General features: G+C 33.0%; 1 protein-coding gene across 5 annotated transcripts in view; it reads left to right on the top strand.

Annotated features, from left to right (window-relative positions):
- Positions 1 to 34: 34 nt before the first annotated feature.
- LOC148622371 (S phase cyclin A-associated protein in the endoplasmic reticulum-like) overlaps positions 35 to 14,577 on the top strand; it is a 56,183-nt gene continuing 41,640 nt past the window's right edge. The window contains exons 1-2 of one of the 5 annotated variants that reach the window (XM_088572235.1): positions 35 to 307; positions 10,354 to 10,480. In XM_088572235.1, the coding sequence (XP_088428361.1) occupies positions 173 to 307; positions 10,354 to 10,480 (262 nt within the window). In that variant the 5' untranslated portion in view covers positions 35 to 172. Of the gene's footprint in view, positions 308 to 9,894; positions 9,976 to 10,021; positions 10,061 to 10,095; positions 10,191 to 10,353; positions 10,481 to 14,577 lie in introns of those variants that run through there. The other 4 variants (XM_088572239.1, XM_088572237.1, XM_088572236.1 and 1 more) reach the window with 4 other exon arrangements.

Raw genomic sequence — 14,577 nt, 5'->3', positions numbered from 1 at the left:
TTTTATTTTATTTTTGCTATTGCTGCGATACACTTCCGGTCAACAGGTCTGCACTGATACAAATAGTTGCGATTATCCAAAAATAGTCAGATACATTAGATATCAGGTGTAATATTGCCTGTTCGACTGATGACCTAAAGTAACCTGTATCTGTACTGGTGTCTATATATACATGATGAGCGATACGAGGAAGAAGCGGTACAGTGCTGGCATGCGAATGAGATCTGACAACGAGAACAGCCACAGTTACAGAAACTCGTCTGCTGCTTATAATAAAACATGTCGCAATAATAACTCACTTAATTCGGTAAGAATAAAATAATAGTTAATTTCATTGGTTGATGATATTAGATTGAAAAGTGAGCACTTCAGATACTAAAATATATTAGACTACTTAAAAAAAAATACTGATGAGTTTGGACCTGTTCAGCAATATTTGCTAAGACAATACTGGTCAAGGAGTAGTTCTCACTGGCAAGTAATTCTCACCAACCAATATTTCATGCTCTCCTGTGAAAGAAGTTCTTGTCCTAAATTTAATACAAAACGTCTTTACAGATGATAGTGGTCAAAATATTAAGCCTTTGATTAAAATTCAGAACAAGTGATGGACATGTTTTGATTCTGTACATATAACCTAGATATTCTTCTATTCAATATTGAAAAAAAAATGATAGTAAATGCTAACGTACTTAAGGGATGTATGAATGACAAGGGTCATCAACTGCCATTATTGTTTTTGTTTAACCCGGTTCTGGTGTAATGGTGAAATTCTCGGTCATGCATTCATTTCATTATCATCTGACTTCAGTTAGGAGTGCTTCCTACATAGCAAACCATTGATCAGTTCTGTTTATTTTAATGTAGGTTGAAGATCAGTATTAGAATTTTAATTTAATTTTGAATGCATCCAATGATTTTTAGGGTGTACAGTTAATCACAATGGTTAACTTATGAAAGGAATATTATACCATGTATGGAAGGTTGAGCTGATTTGAATATGTTAGTAAACACTCTTTGACATGACCTTGATGAAGTATGATCCACACAAGCATGCCCTTGTTCTTTGTTACAAAAAACTGAATTTGTAATTGCACATAAAACCATTTTATTGAGAAATAAAATTTGGTGAGAATTGCTTATGTCTTGAAAATTGTGGGTTCTACTCTCTAACCAGTATATGTATATATAAAACATTTAGTTAGTGCTAAATGAGATGTCAACCTATAAAGTTTTTAAACTTTTTCCAATAAATTACATGCAGGACTCCAGCTACTTGAGAAAAACAGGGAGAAGTGACTTCTCTTTCAGAGCGACACTAGGTAGAAATGGGGAGTGATCAGGGAGAAGTGAATGCGTACAAGCACATTTACGAATGTTTTTTTAAAACTGTATGTGTTATATGTTATTTACATGCATAGATAAATGTTAATTTCTCTCTAAACAACGTATGTAAATAAATAAATATTTTGGACAAAATGAAATGAGTCTGGTGACTGAATGTGATTGACTGTATTATATATTCATGAAATTGAATTACAGTCAAACCTCGATAGCTTGAACTCCAAGGGACCATTGAAATGTGTTCGAGTTATCGGGAGTTTGAGAAATTGAAGTTTGTATATTTCTGTATTTTTTTTGTTGCCGGTCCGAGTTCGACTTTATCGTTAGAAATTGCTTACTTCTTACAAAGTTGTGTTAGTTCGTGGATCCTTTTCATTCGCTTATGGAAGATTATGTTGATTTGTGGACATTAAAAATGCTGTGTTCGCTTTTAAAAATGTTCAGAGTTTGAGTTCCTTGGTCAATGATTTGTTGTTATCCGATTTTCTTTCATGCTTTCATCATACCGAATTCGGGACATTCTCAAACTTCAATCAGTACATGTTAAGATCAAAACTACTTAATTAGTGATGACTTAAGTTTTACCTGCAATTAACTAAAATGACACTGATTAATGATAGGGTTTCAGTCTTTCACACCTTTTATTATCCAAGCTGACGAGTTCGAGTTAGTGAGGGTTATTTTCTAAGATTTATTACCGAATGGACTGACTAGTCAGTTTGAGTGTTCGAGAAATTGAAGTTCGAGAAATCCATGGTTATTTATATTGATTATATAGGAGAAATTTTGATACTTTGAATTGTGTTTGAGAAATCCTGGGTGTTTGAGCCATCCCAGTTCGAGCGAGTGAAGTTCTACTGTGGAGACACCTCTCTCCCTAACCAAATTTAATACAGCAAAATTAATATACATGTATAATTGAGTAAAGCAAAGCTTCTTGCAATGCATTGTCCAATTGATTTTGTCTTTTTTTAACAACACTGAAATAGAAAATTTCAGGCTGTGAATTGTGATTGAATTTTCATTTTGTTTTATTTCCCAGGTTCCACTTAATCCATAATGATTTCTTGTTCAAAATATCCGTTCACTTGATATACATGTAAGTTGATAGAGAGTATCAATTACATGTATATGTTCAAAATATATTACTGACAAATCTAGACTGAAACTGTATTTATTTATTGACACATAAGCCAATTGAAGCAGTCAGTATGAACTCGTCTCAAGCTTAAGAAATATTCCATTGAAATGGAGAATTTACTTTTCAGTATGAAACATGAAGATCAAAAGAAATGCTTTAAGTTTTCTATCTAATTATCCAATGAGATAAATTTAATTGAAGTCTCAAGAATCTGCACAACAAATTTGCATGGTTGTATCGAAATATGACCGATGAAACATGAAATATCCTAAGCTGAAGTGAAGAATGTTCATTCTGTATCCTGTCTTAAACGTTTGAAACAAAAAGCTTATACTTACTTGTAACTGAAAATTTGATAGATTTCGAAGATTTTTACTATTTGTTTTCATAAATGGATGCCATTTTTGTTTGAATTGTTATTGGAAGAGAGAAAACTCTGGTCAAAATACTGCTTAAAGAGGGAGTACAGTCCTAATTATAGGTGATGTCTGGAAATGAGAGGGCGACTTCACTTCGCTTTTGGTGTCGTTGGAGGGCTAAGTTAACAACCCCAGGGTGAATGTTTCGGCGAATTGCCCAGTAGCATGAGCCCTGGTACATGTAGTAAGCATTGAAACAGCATAATTGTTTTAAACATAAGTTAAAAGAAAGCTTTTACATAGGGGTCAAAAAATTTGAAAGTTCATGTACATATACACATAAAAAGTCATTGTAAATATTACCTAGTTTGAAGCAGGTGTTTGAAACCTTTATGAGGACAAAGCTACAAAAGAGATGCTCAGTGGGGTTTGAAATAAGTCTAGATTTAATCATACATTACATGTATATGTATATATGTATAGTGCAGGGCAAGTAAAAATTATAATTTATTTGTCATTGAACTTGCCTCAAGAATTCTTACATGATGTGCCTTTTACATCTGGAGTAACATATATAGGGACCAGTTTAGGCCCCGGAAGTTCTGTATGGTTCAAAATCACCTTGGGGAAGGGGTGTTTACAAAAAAAGATAGACCCTGTCTTCTTTGAATACAGGATACTCCAATTTTATCCATTACACTTATATGTATGTACATTGTACATGATGATGGAACTTAATGTAACTTTCATATACAAGATCTAAATCATCATGGGTAACAGGTTTATTTTTAGTTGGTCCAGATTGCAGTCCAAAATTTTACTTTGTTTGATTTCAACAAAAATTTGGAAGTCCTTTGTAGCTGAATCTAGGCTAGCCCCTGTATTTTAATTTGGGAATTGGACCAAATGTTTAAATCTATTTTATTCATGAATTATATTTATCAAAGAAAAATGTAAAACATTTATGATTGTTGTGTTTATTTACATGTATTTTTAAATCTTACTCAGTAGAATGAGTCACATGACTTTTTATTGATTTTTAACATTTTCTGAATAAGCAAGAGTGTAAATTAGTTCAGAATTCAACAAGCATTTTCTCGATGTCCAGACAAAGTACATACATGTAGGTCTATTTGAAATGGCATCTCTATGATATTGTTCATCAAGGTTCCATACATGTACCATAAAAGCAAATTTCTGGAGTATGGACCCAACCTTTTTTAGCTCACCTGGTCATTGGCATCCGTCGTCAATGTTAACAATTTCTTCAAACATCTTCTCCTCTGAAACTACTGAATGAATTTGGGTGAAACTTCAGATGGTTGTTCCTTAGGCTTAGAATATCCTGCACAAAATGACCATTTGGATCTGTGAAAAAACATGGCCGTTGTTACTAAAAATAGAACATAAAATGGAACATAGGGTGAGACAGCAGATTTTTGCATATATCTCCAAAATGGTTAGGTTTGACTAAATCCTGACATGGGTGAAAGTATTCAGCATGATGAGATCTATCTGTGGCCAAATTTTGGTGAAAATCTGTTGACCCATGTTGGAGTTATTGCCCTTTTTCACATTTTTTTTGCTGATTTTGATGTTATTACCTTCAAAAATCTCCTCCTCAGAAACTACTCTACAGAATTTTCAATAAAGGGACTAAGACACGCCTTTCATAGAATTTAACTGCAAAATGTATATAAATCCTGTAAAAGCATATGATGATAATTGAACAGACCCTGTTTTATACTAATCTTACATGTACATGCAGTCAGATCTTTATTGCGCTAGCTCAGAGGAGCAACAGGTACTCAAGTAGGCATGCAACGCCAATCAGACACATTATTCTGATTGTGACCCAACCAGTTGCCAATTTATCCCCTTGAATACTGGGTGCTTGGTGAAAAAGCATTTACTAACAATTTTTAAGTAAGACCCACTACCTACCACACACAAGGCAAGCACTTTACCCTGAGACCACTGAGACTGAAAACAAGCATTTTGATGTTTATATGATAACTTGAGCAAAAGGGAATGTAACACAAAGTCAGTGTTTTACCCCCAAAGGCAGGTTTGGATTGATTTTTGAGGTAATGACTTGGAACGTTTTAGGAATTATCGCTTGGATTATGGTCAAATTCTTATCCTGTGTCAAATGTCTAATCACAATCAAACTTCAAAGCTGTTTTAAGCTTGAATGTGTGTCCATGCTTGCCCTAGTTGTTCAGTGTGTCAAGCTGCACTCCATTAAGCATATTTAATGGCTTATTTAGTATTTATAATAGATGTAAAGAAACTTTCAATTGTTGGAATGATCCTTATACTTATAAGAAGGCTTACAAAAGTCCTCAAAGGGTCCATCGTCATCGTCTGTCGTAGCCGTTAACAATTTTTCAAAACTCTTCTCCTCTGAAACTACTTGACCAATCGGACCTTGGTTTGAATGTTTCTTGGGGTATCGTGCATAGAACTGATATGAGGTCTCACTAACCACTTCTAACGTTTCCATTACTTTACATGTTAAAAAAGTAATTTTCAAGGTCTCACTGTGAATTCCCAGGACAGATGACATCTTAAAGTTGCATACCATTGCGAAGCTTGGAAAATAAGGCTTCCAAAGTCATAATGCAAATGGTACGGTGATATTAAAATTCTTCACAAAATTTACTTGAATAAATAATACTGAAAATCCACATTTTTACCTGTTCTGCTAACTGACAGCATGGAGGCAAATTACACATGTAAACAATATTCATACACTTTTGTAGTTAATTACATATATGATTTTAAAGTACACATTCTTAGCTTTATTTTGACTACTTTTAATCATAATACACGCAAATAATGCACTTACAATGCATATGTCTAGGTTCAGTGTGTTTTTGGTACTACATAGGGGGGTGGCCATTTGACCTGGAAGTGGTTAGTGAGACCTGAGGATTTTTGATCCGTTGAAAAAACATGGCCGCCATTACTAAAAATAGAATAGAGGGGTCAGATAGTACTTTTTTGCGTATATCTCCAAAACCGTTGGATTTAGCCAAATTCTGACAAGTAAGTGTTCAGTATGATGAGATCTATCTGTGGTCAAATTTTGGTGAAAATTTGTTGACCCATGTTGGAGTTATTGCCTTTTTTGGACATATTTTGCTGTTTTTTATGTTATTACTTTAAAAAAAAATATGCTCCTCAGAAACTATTCTGCAAAATTCAATGAAAGTTGGCACTTTTGTTTTATAGGGTATCCTTAATGAAATGACTGATTTTTGATCGCTGAAATAACATGGCTGCCGTTTGTAAAAATAGAAAAATGGGGTCAGACAGTAGATTTTTGCATATATTTCCAAATCTGTTAGGTTTAGCCAATAGTTTTCAATTGCTGAAATGATCCTTATTAGAAGGCTTACAAATGTGTCCAATGAATCAAATGGAGTCAAAATTGTCTGACAACTCCTTGTTAAAAGTCATTGCCCTTAAAAGGCAAAAATTTAACCAGGTGAGTGATTCAGGCTCCTGGGAGCCTCTTGTTTGGGTTATTGCCCTTGATTTACCAAAAATCTTGAATTTTTAGTTTTTTTTAAAATTCCGCCACATGAAGTGGTGAGGTATTATGTGATATCCTTTGAAAAAAAATTGTAGTTGGTTATCCATCCATTGGTGGTTTCCAGATGATATAAATATAGCTTAAGTAGGTTTGGAAAGAATTTTTTTCAAACGTTTTAGATATTTAGTAACAGTTTGATCAGATTTATTTATGGCCATTTTAAGAGTTTTAAAAAAATGATCATAATAATAAGAAAGAAAATAGTGATGTTTTTTCTCTATTGAACTGGAGTTGTCTTTCTTGGCTTATTAAAGAATTGCAAAAGTTGGTTCTTTTTTGGGGTTATAGAGTCTAGATAAAGTGTTTTCAGTTGTTTTTTCCCACCAAATTTTTTTTGATGAATTAAGGTTGTCTTGGAAAATGAAAAGGTAAAATTTATTTTTTTTCTCTCAACTAATCGCAGTTGCTGATTATAAGGATGACAGTTAATGGATTCTCGATAAAGTTTGAATTTGAGTTTGTTCTGTTATGATTTGTTATTTAGCATGTGTATCATTTAATGTCATGTCAGATGCCCTATTTTTAGCTTATTACTTGAAATCCCAAATAGATAGATCAAAGCTTTCAGTTGTTGAAACAAACATAATATGGCATACAAAAGTCCTCATATTGTTCAGGTTCTGTGATGATGATTAGTTATAATTATTGACTTAGAAAGACCAAAATTACAAATTTTGTGGTGTTTAACTGAACATAGCAACCATGATAGGTGGAAAGATACTTTCAATTGTTGAAATGCTCATTATGACAAGGTCTACGTATACAGGTCCTCATAGGAATGAATTTGTAATATTATTTCTTTTTTTAATTTTTGCCCAAGAAAGGTCCAGATGAGGGAATCAGGGTCTCTAGAATCTCAAGTTGGCATGCATTTACACACCAAAAATTAATAGTTAATAGTATCATGTTACATGCTTGTATGTGTGGACTTTGAACAAGTTTCACAAGCCTAATCAGACCTAATTCCTAAGACAAGAACCTATAAGGGTTTTAATAAATTCTCATGAGGAGTAGTAATCTTCATTTGTTATGGATATAAACAGCACAAGTTTCATATAAATTTTCTTTTAAAATGTGCATTGGATATTAAAAGCATTACTTTTACTTAGATCCAATATAGAATTGTTACCTGTTGTATAGTTTATATATGGCATAAATTTATATTATTATATGTGCATACTCTTCCAGCATTTATTTTGGTGATTCAGTGTTTTTTATCTGTTACTTAAAAGTATTTTGGAAAAAGTGTTATGATTTGAATTTATTAGGATGACAGACAAGGATTTTCTTACCCCTTTTCAAGGTAAAATATCTGGTCATGCCAGTCCTAAAATGTGGGTAATTGTAAGTATGAAGATTTTGGTTAAGTGTGGCATCCCATGGTATCCATCTGCACCATGAAAACTGATTTATGCAATGGGTCGTAGTTTTCCTTTCCTCGTTTGTTTACCCCGGACTTGACTTTTTATGAGCAACTCGGCGGGTGGTTCTAGAAAAAAACAGAGGACTCTTACCCTACCAGTGTACCTGGTCCATGCTCCCAGTTTTTAGTCGAGTCCGAGTTGCTCATTTGCTTTTGTTGCTTTGTATGTATAATTTTAGTTACTTTATGTTCTTTGTTGTGTATGTCTGTTTTCCATGTCTGGTCTTTGTCCCTGGATTACATTCCTTTGATTACCGCTATAACATTGGTTCCCTTGATTACTCTTTCCCTGTATTCCAAATGGGTTTGGGTTATGGGGCAAAAAAGGGTAGAAATTTTCCAAATGAGTACAAAGCCATGGATCCTGAGATTTTGGAGACAGAGGGATAGGTGTTCCTGGTACCATTAGTAAAGTACAAGAAATTAACAAAATTTTCAAACAAAAGTGGGTTCTATTCTCAATTCAACCCCCCTTTTGTTCCTCAACTGCATATAATACCTAAAATGACTTTCTTCTCCTTAAACGACTGTAGTTGATATTGCTTCAGTCCTCAGCTTAGTAACATCAAAGACATTGAAATTTGAAGTTGCTGCTTCTCTGGATATAGGAAATAGACTGACAACTGGCTAGCCTAGAATTAGAATAATGTGTCTGATTGGGGCAATCTAATCAAAATTAGCCTTTTGCATTTGTATTTGGTTTGCTTTGCTTGTGAACAGAAAATATAAGACAAACACAAGGTCTGATTGATTATGATTACACTACTGAGTGGTGCCTTCCTGCAGACTGTTGTTTTCTGTGAGCTAGCACAAAGCAGGATAGCATATTGGAGAAGTACATTGTGTATGTTCAATTGATCAAATGTTCTTCTTATCATAACATGCATGAATTACATTCGTATCTGCTAAAGGACATATAAATAATTATTGTAATAATAACTTCAATCAATCAATGAGTTTCAAAACCTACTATGGGGTTTAGTCATGCTGTCATGACAGAGGGGTTTAGTAAGTTTCCTTGACTTCAGTTATTCTACTAACCCTACCCCTTAGCCATGCCGGCATGACTAACCCCCTTAGTAAGGGTTAGTTTTACAAATATTATTTTTGGTCATTTTCTTAATTTCAAAATAATTCCAAATTTAAACAATACCTTGTTATCAGACTTTTTCATTATAGGTCTATGGAAAAAATAAGAAGAATTAATTAGGATAGACTTTTAAAGTACACATGATATACAGAAAAACAGTCCACATACTTTTTGGTCATTATGCATATTAAATATTAAATGTTTAAGAATTACTGGTGTAAGTAATTATTACACAAAGTACTGTACCAACATTTTACATACATGTATCTTGCTCTCACAATTTTGTTAAGTTATTGGCTTGTTACAAACAATATTTTTTTGGGACTTAGTCATTAGCTGGCATACAACTAAAATTCAAAAATAAAATCAGATTAAGGGATGGGACATTTTTTATTTGATCATTCTATTGTTGGGTAGAGTAGATCATTAAGTACACAATGCCCCACTATGGATACCCTATTATCATCTACATGCAGTAGGTTTAGTATGCAGTAACCTTCTCGTTAATATGTACAATATGTGGTGGTCTAATTTTCAAGGGAAAGGAGACCTGTTAGGAAAAATCTTGGCAATTGCACTCTAAAAATAGTTATTAGCTGAATTATGCTTAAGCCTTAACTCTTTGATTGGTAATTACATGTATGAAAAAAATATGAAAATCTCTCATTATGTTTAAATTGCCCCTCCCAAACACTAATATTTAGTTTTAAGTACACTTAGTACACTACAAAACTTACATGAAACACTGTGAATATATCCAAGCAATAAATGTAAATCCAGGTAATATTGAAGATGAAAATCCAGTTTATTCATGATGTGAAATTTTATGCGTCTTCAATTATTATCCATTTCCTTTGCATCATGTTGTAGGCCAGGTAAGATCAGATCAAATTAAACCTGACTGATAATATTAAGTACTGTGATATATCATACTGACTTAGTAAACAATTACACTGATAGAGAAACTCTGCATTCTTCTGTTACATGTATTTTATGATATAGAAACGGCTTTGTTGGGTAAATGATGTTTTTTTTTAGCAGAATTATTGTGTAAATTATTAGGTGTGAATTGCAGTGCATGAAGGTACATAGAACAGTTGAAGTAGGTTTATTATCAAAACCACTTGTTATGGGTTAGAAATGATGATGTAGTGTTACTCAAGTTATTTGGAACAGTACACATGTACATGTATAGTTATGTGTGATAATTATCCATTGGATGGTAGTTTCAGGTGCTTACTGATGTACTTAAGTTATTTTCACTGATTTGTTTATTAATTGAATGCAAGGACTGTAAATTACTTTTGCGATATGTATAGTAAAGTGCTAAATAATATAATACCCAATAGTTTAGTATTTCTTAGCCAAAATTATTTAATTGGTATATGGTTGTAGGGAACGAATTTTCACAGAATGAACAGTTATGACAGAGTTCGTAAAATAGTACAAGAAGAAGGCAGAACAGCAAGGAATCTTGTCATATATAATGTACCTGTGGAACAGAGGAGATCTACTTCATCAGGTACGAGCTTTGAATATTTACATTCTCCCCATACATTGTATATTCCAGTTTTATATTAACTAATTGAAGAACCCATGTAGTTTTCTCGGTGTAATACTATAATAAAATTTAGATTTGTGTTCAGGTTATTGATAGTTTCGTTTTACCTTCACACAAGGAAGTTAAGGCCTTGAGTATAATGTTTTTAACCTGTCTGTGTGTCCTTTTGACATGAATAATTGTTGCCTGGATGGCGCCTCCAATTTTTAGCTCACCTGGCCAAAGGCCACGTGAGCTATTGCCATCACTGGGCGTCCGTCGTCGTCATCTCTGTCGTCGTTAACAGTTATTCAAAACTCTTCTCCTCTGAAACTACTTGACTAATTGGAACCAAACTTGTTATGAATGTTCCTAGGGGTATCCCACATAGAACTGATGTGCCAGCAGTTTAGTTTAGTTTCACACTTTTGGCTAGGGATGAAAAATGACATAAATGGAAACCGGTGGTTGCTATAGTGATTAAAAATGAAGAATCTATTGTTGATAAAACATTTTCTGAAAAAAGGTGACTTCTAAAAGTATTTTGCAATGTTTTATATATTTTCAATGTTGAAGGGGCTTTTTTTCAATGACAATTTGACGTCATTGTGAAAGTGAAAGTAAGTCAATTTTTTACCATGCTAAATTTAATTAGTGGATTACAAAGTGAAATAGCTCAAAATCTAACCGGCGATGCCCATATGAGGAAGGGGTGGGTAATTTTTTTCCAGAAAATTTTTACTGCATTCTGAAGGCCTTGGCTCGAGCTATTTCTAGATATACAGATTTACAGATGCTTGACAATTTTTTAAAGTGATAAATGTTACAAAGCATCAGATTACAAGACCAAAATTAGGCAGTTCTACAATACTGTGGAGTGCTGGCTTAAAGAGAACTGCCAATACCCCTACACATTTAAAAAATTGCTTTACATCTTAGAAACTAGTGTTTTTATGCTATGCTTTGATACAAGAGTTACAAAAATGTAACTTATGGTATGGACCTATGTTGTTGTTAGCTAAGAAGTCCCTAGCAACCAATTATGCAGATTTTTTGCAAAGTTAACAACAATCATTGAACTGATTCATGTGTGAATAAAGCTAAATATTTGAGCAGGTTACATGTAAAATAGTTAACTGGGCAACTTTTAAGTGCACAATAAGCAACGGTTTAATAACCTTAGACCTGGAGTGGGGTTTTTAGTATTTGGTTTTCAGTTCATTCAGATTTCTGTGATTTTTCATGTGATGAGCTTCAAATGCACTATTCTGGCATAAAACCTGTGTTAAAAGCTTATTTAGGGTTTATAAGTACATATGGGTTGTAATTTTGTATGTTTTAAGTGGAAATTTTCATTTAAAAAATGATTATAGCAAAACAAGTGAAATGCATATCTGCACTTAGGTATAAGGAAAGTTCTCCACTAATGAAGAGGAGATAGCCTAGTATAAGAATGCCTCTTAAGTTGTTATCAATTGTCCATTTATGATAAATTTGGTATCATTTTACTCGTAAGAAGGTAAGCTTTCAAGAAATAACTAGAAAATTACAATATTTAATATTGCATTCTGCTTAAGCCAGCACTCCACAGTTTAGTTTAGTTTCACACTTTTGGCTAGGGATGAAAAATGACATAAATGGAAATGGGTGGTTGCTAAAGTGATTAAAAATGAAGAATCTATTGTTGATAAAATATTTTCTGAAAAAGGTGACTTTTAAAAGTATTTTGCAATGTTTTATATATTTTCAATGTTAAAGGGGCCAAAATTAGGCAGTTCTACAATACTGTGGAGTGCTGGCTGTTGGGATTTTTGATCTGTCGAAATACATGGCCACTGTTTCTAAAAATAGAACATAGGTATCAGACAGTAGTTTTTCGCATATATCTCCAAAACGGTTAGGTTTAGCCAAATTCTTACATGGGGGTAAAAATGTTCAGCATGATGAGATCTATCTGCGGTAAAATTTTCATTTTAATTTATTAAGCCATGTTGGAGTTATTACCTTTTTAAACGTTTTTTGCTATTTTTAATGTTATTTCTTTCAAAAATCTTCTCCTCTGACTCTACCTAACCAATTGGAACCAAACTTGGTATGGAATCAGAACTAAAAATAGAACATAGGGTTCAGACAATAGTTTTTTGCATATATATCCAAAATGGGTAGGTTAAGGCCAATCCTGACTGGATGAAAGTGTTCAGCATGATGAGATCTATCTGTTGTCAAATTTTCATTTTAATCTGTTCAGTCATGTTGGAGTTATTGCCCCTTTTCAATGTTTTTTTGCTATTTTTAATGTTATTTCTTTCAAAAATCTTCTCCTCTGACATTACTTGACCAATGGAAACCAAACTTGGTATGAATGTTCCTTGGGGTATCATGCATAGAATTGATGTGAGGATTTTTGATCTGTCGAAAGCATGGCCACTGTTACTAAAAATAGAACATAGGGGTCAGACAATAGTTTTTTGCATATATTGCCAAAATGGTTAGGTTTAGAAAGGAGTAAGTGTTCAGCATGATGAGATCTATCTGTGGTCAAATTTTCATTTTAATTTATTAAAAACATTTTATGAGTTTTTATGTTTTTTTTTTTTACATTTTATGAAAGCTTGTGGTATTGTGAGTCTAATAAGACCAAAACTATCAAAATCAGACATAGGACTACAAAGAAATGGTCATTTTTATATCATGCCCCTCAGTGATATTTTCCCTAAATTACTAAAAAATTACAATTTTAACTAACTTGTCACACCAAATTGATACCTATGATAATTCAAGAAGTTGTAATAGTAAATATCATTTATCTTTATGAAAAAAGAGCAGATTTCAACAATTTATATCATACCTATTTCATTACTGTGTGATTCTAAGTCTGTGCTGTGTGACTATTTGAGTACTTTGAATATCCCAAGCAGTGACGTTGTGTATTTCATGGATGACGTCAAGTTATGAGTCACTGTTACTGATAAAAATCTTGTTGCTATGTTGTTTTTTTAAAATACCTTGGACAATGCAACTCTTAAAAGATAGTCAGATTACCAATATCACTATACTGATTTTATGGGAAAATGGAAATAATGACCAGGAAAGGCAATTTTCCTCAAATTATGGATTTCTCTGAAATATGCCATAATTTAGTTTATGGTCTCACTAACCACTTCTAACATTTCCATTACTTTACATGTTAAAAAAGTAATTTTCAAAGTCTCACTGTGAATTCCCAGGACAAATGACATCTTAAAGCTGCATACCATTGCGAAGCTTGGAAAATAAGGCTTCCAAAATCATTATGCAAAATTTACTTGAATAAATAATACTGAAAATCCACATTTTTACCTGTTCTGCTAACTGACAGCATGGAGGCAAATTACTCGCACATGTAAACAATATTCATACACTTTTGTAGTTAATTACATATATGATTTTAAAGTACACATTCTTAGCTTTATTTTGACTACTTTTAATCATAATACACGCAAATAATGCACTTACAATGCATATGTCTAGGTTCAGTGTGTTTTTGGTACTACATAGTGGGGTGGCCATTTGACCCGGAAGTGGTTAGTAAGACCTAAGCCATGTTGGAGTTATTGGTCTCAGTATCGTATTAATTTTCCCATAGACTTCTATAGTGAAGTGCATATTTTTAGGATTTTTTAAAAAATATGTAAATTGATTCAATAAAACTTTCACTTATGTAGCATTTCTAAGGACATGTGAAAAAATAATTTCCCGCAAAGAAAATAGGGTGAGTCCACGAAGATTGGACAGAAAAGTAGTCTTGAACTATAAATAGCCATTTTCCCTACTTTCAGTTTCGTTTTGCACTCACCAAACCAACCTTTTCAGTGGAACATTTTTATGATATTATGTTAGATTTTCTTTTAAAAAAGTTCTTCATCTTACAGTGTGATGTTTGCTCTATTTTTTAAGTCATTGTTCATGTCTTTTGACAAAACATTAGTTTGTAGAGAGGCAAAAAGAAAATGCACTATATTTTTATGGCATCCATGTTTTGACGTACACCCGCTCAGGGATATGCAATACGATACTGGTACCTATTACTAATAAACATT

The sequence above is a fragment of the Perna viridis genome, chromosome 3 (assembly GCF_037379345.1).
Source record: "Perna viridis isolate PV_CMFRI_1.1 ecotype Kerala chromosome 3, ASM3737934v1, whole genome shotgun sequence".
NCBI classification, from domain to species: domain Eukaryota; kingdom Metazoa; phylum Mollusca; class Bivalvia; order Mytilida; family Mytilidae; genus Perna; species Perna viridis.
The sequence above is the reverse complement of the archived record's forward strand: the minus strand, read 5'-3'. Positions and strand labels throughout refer to the sequence as shown.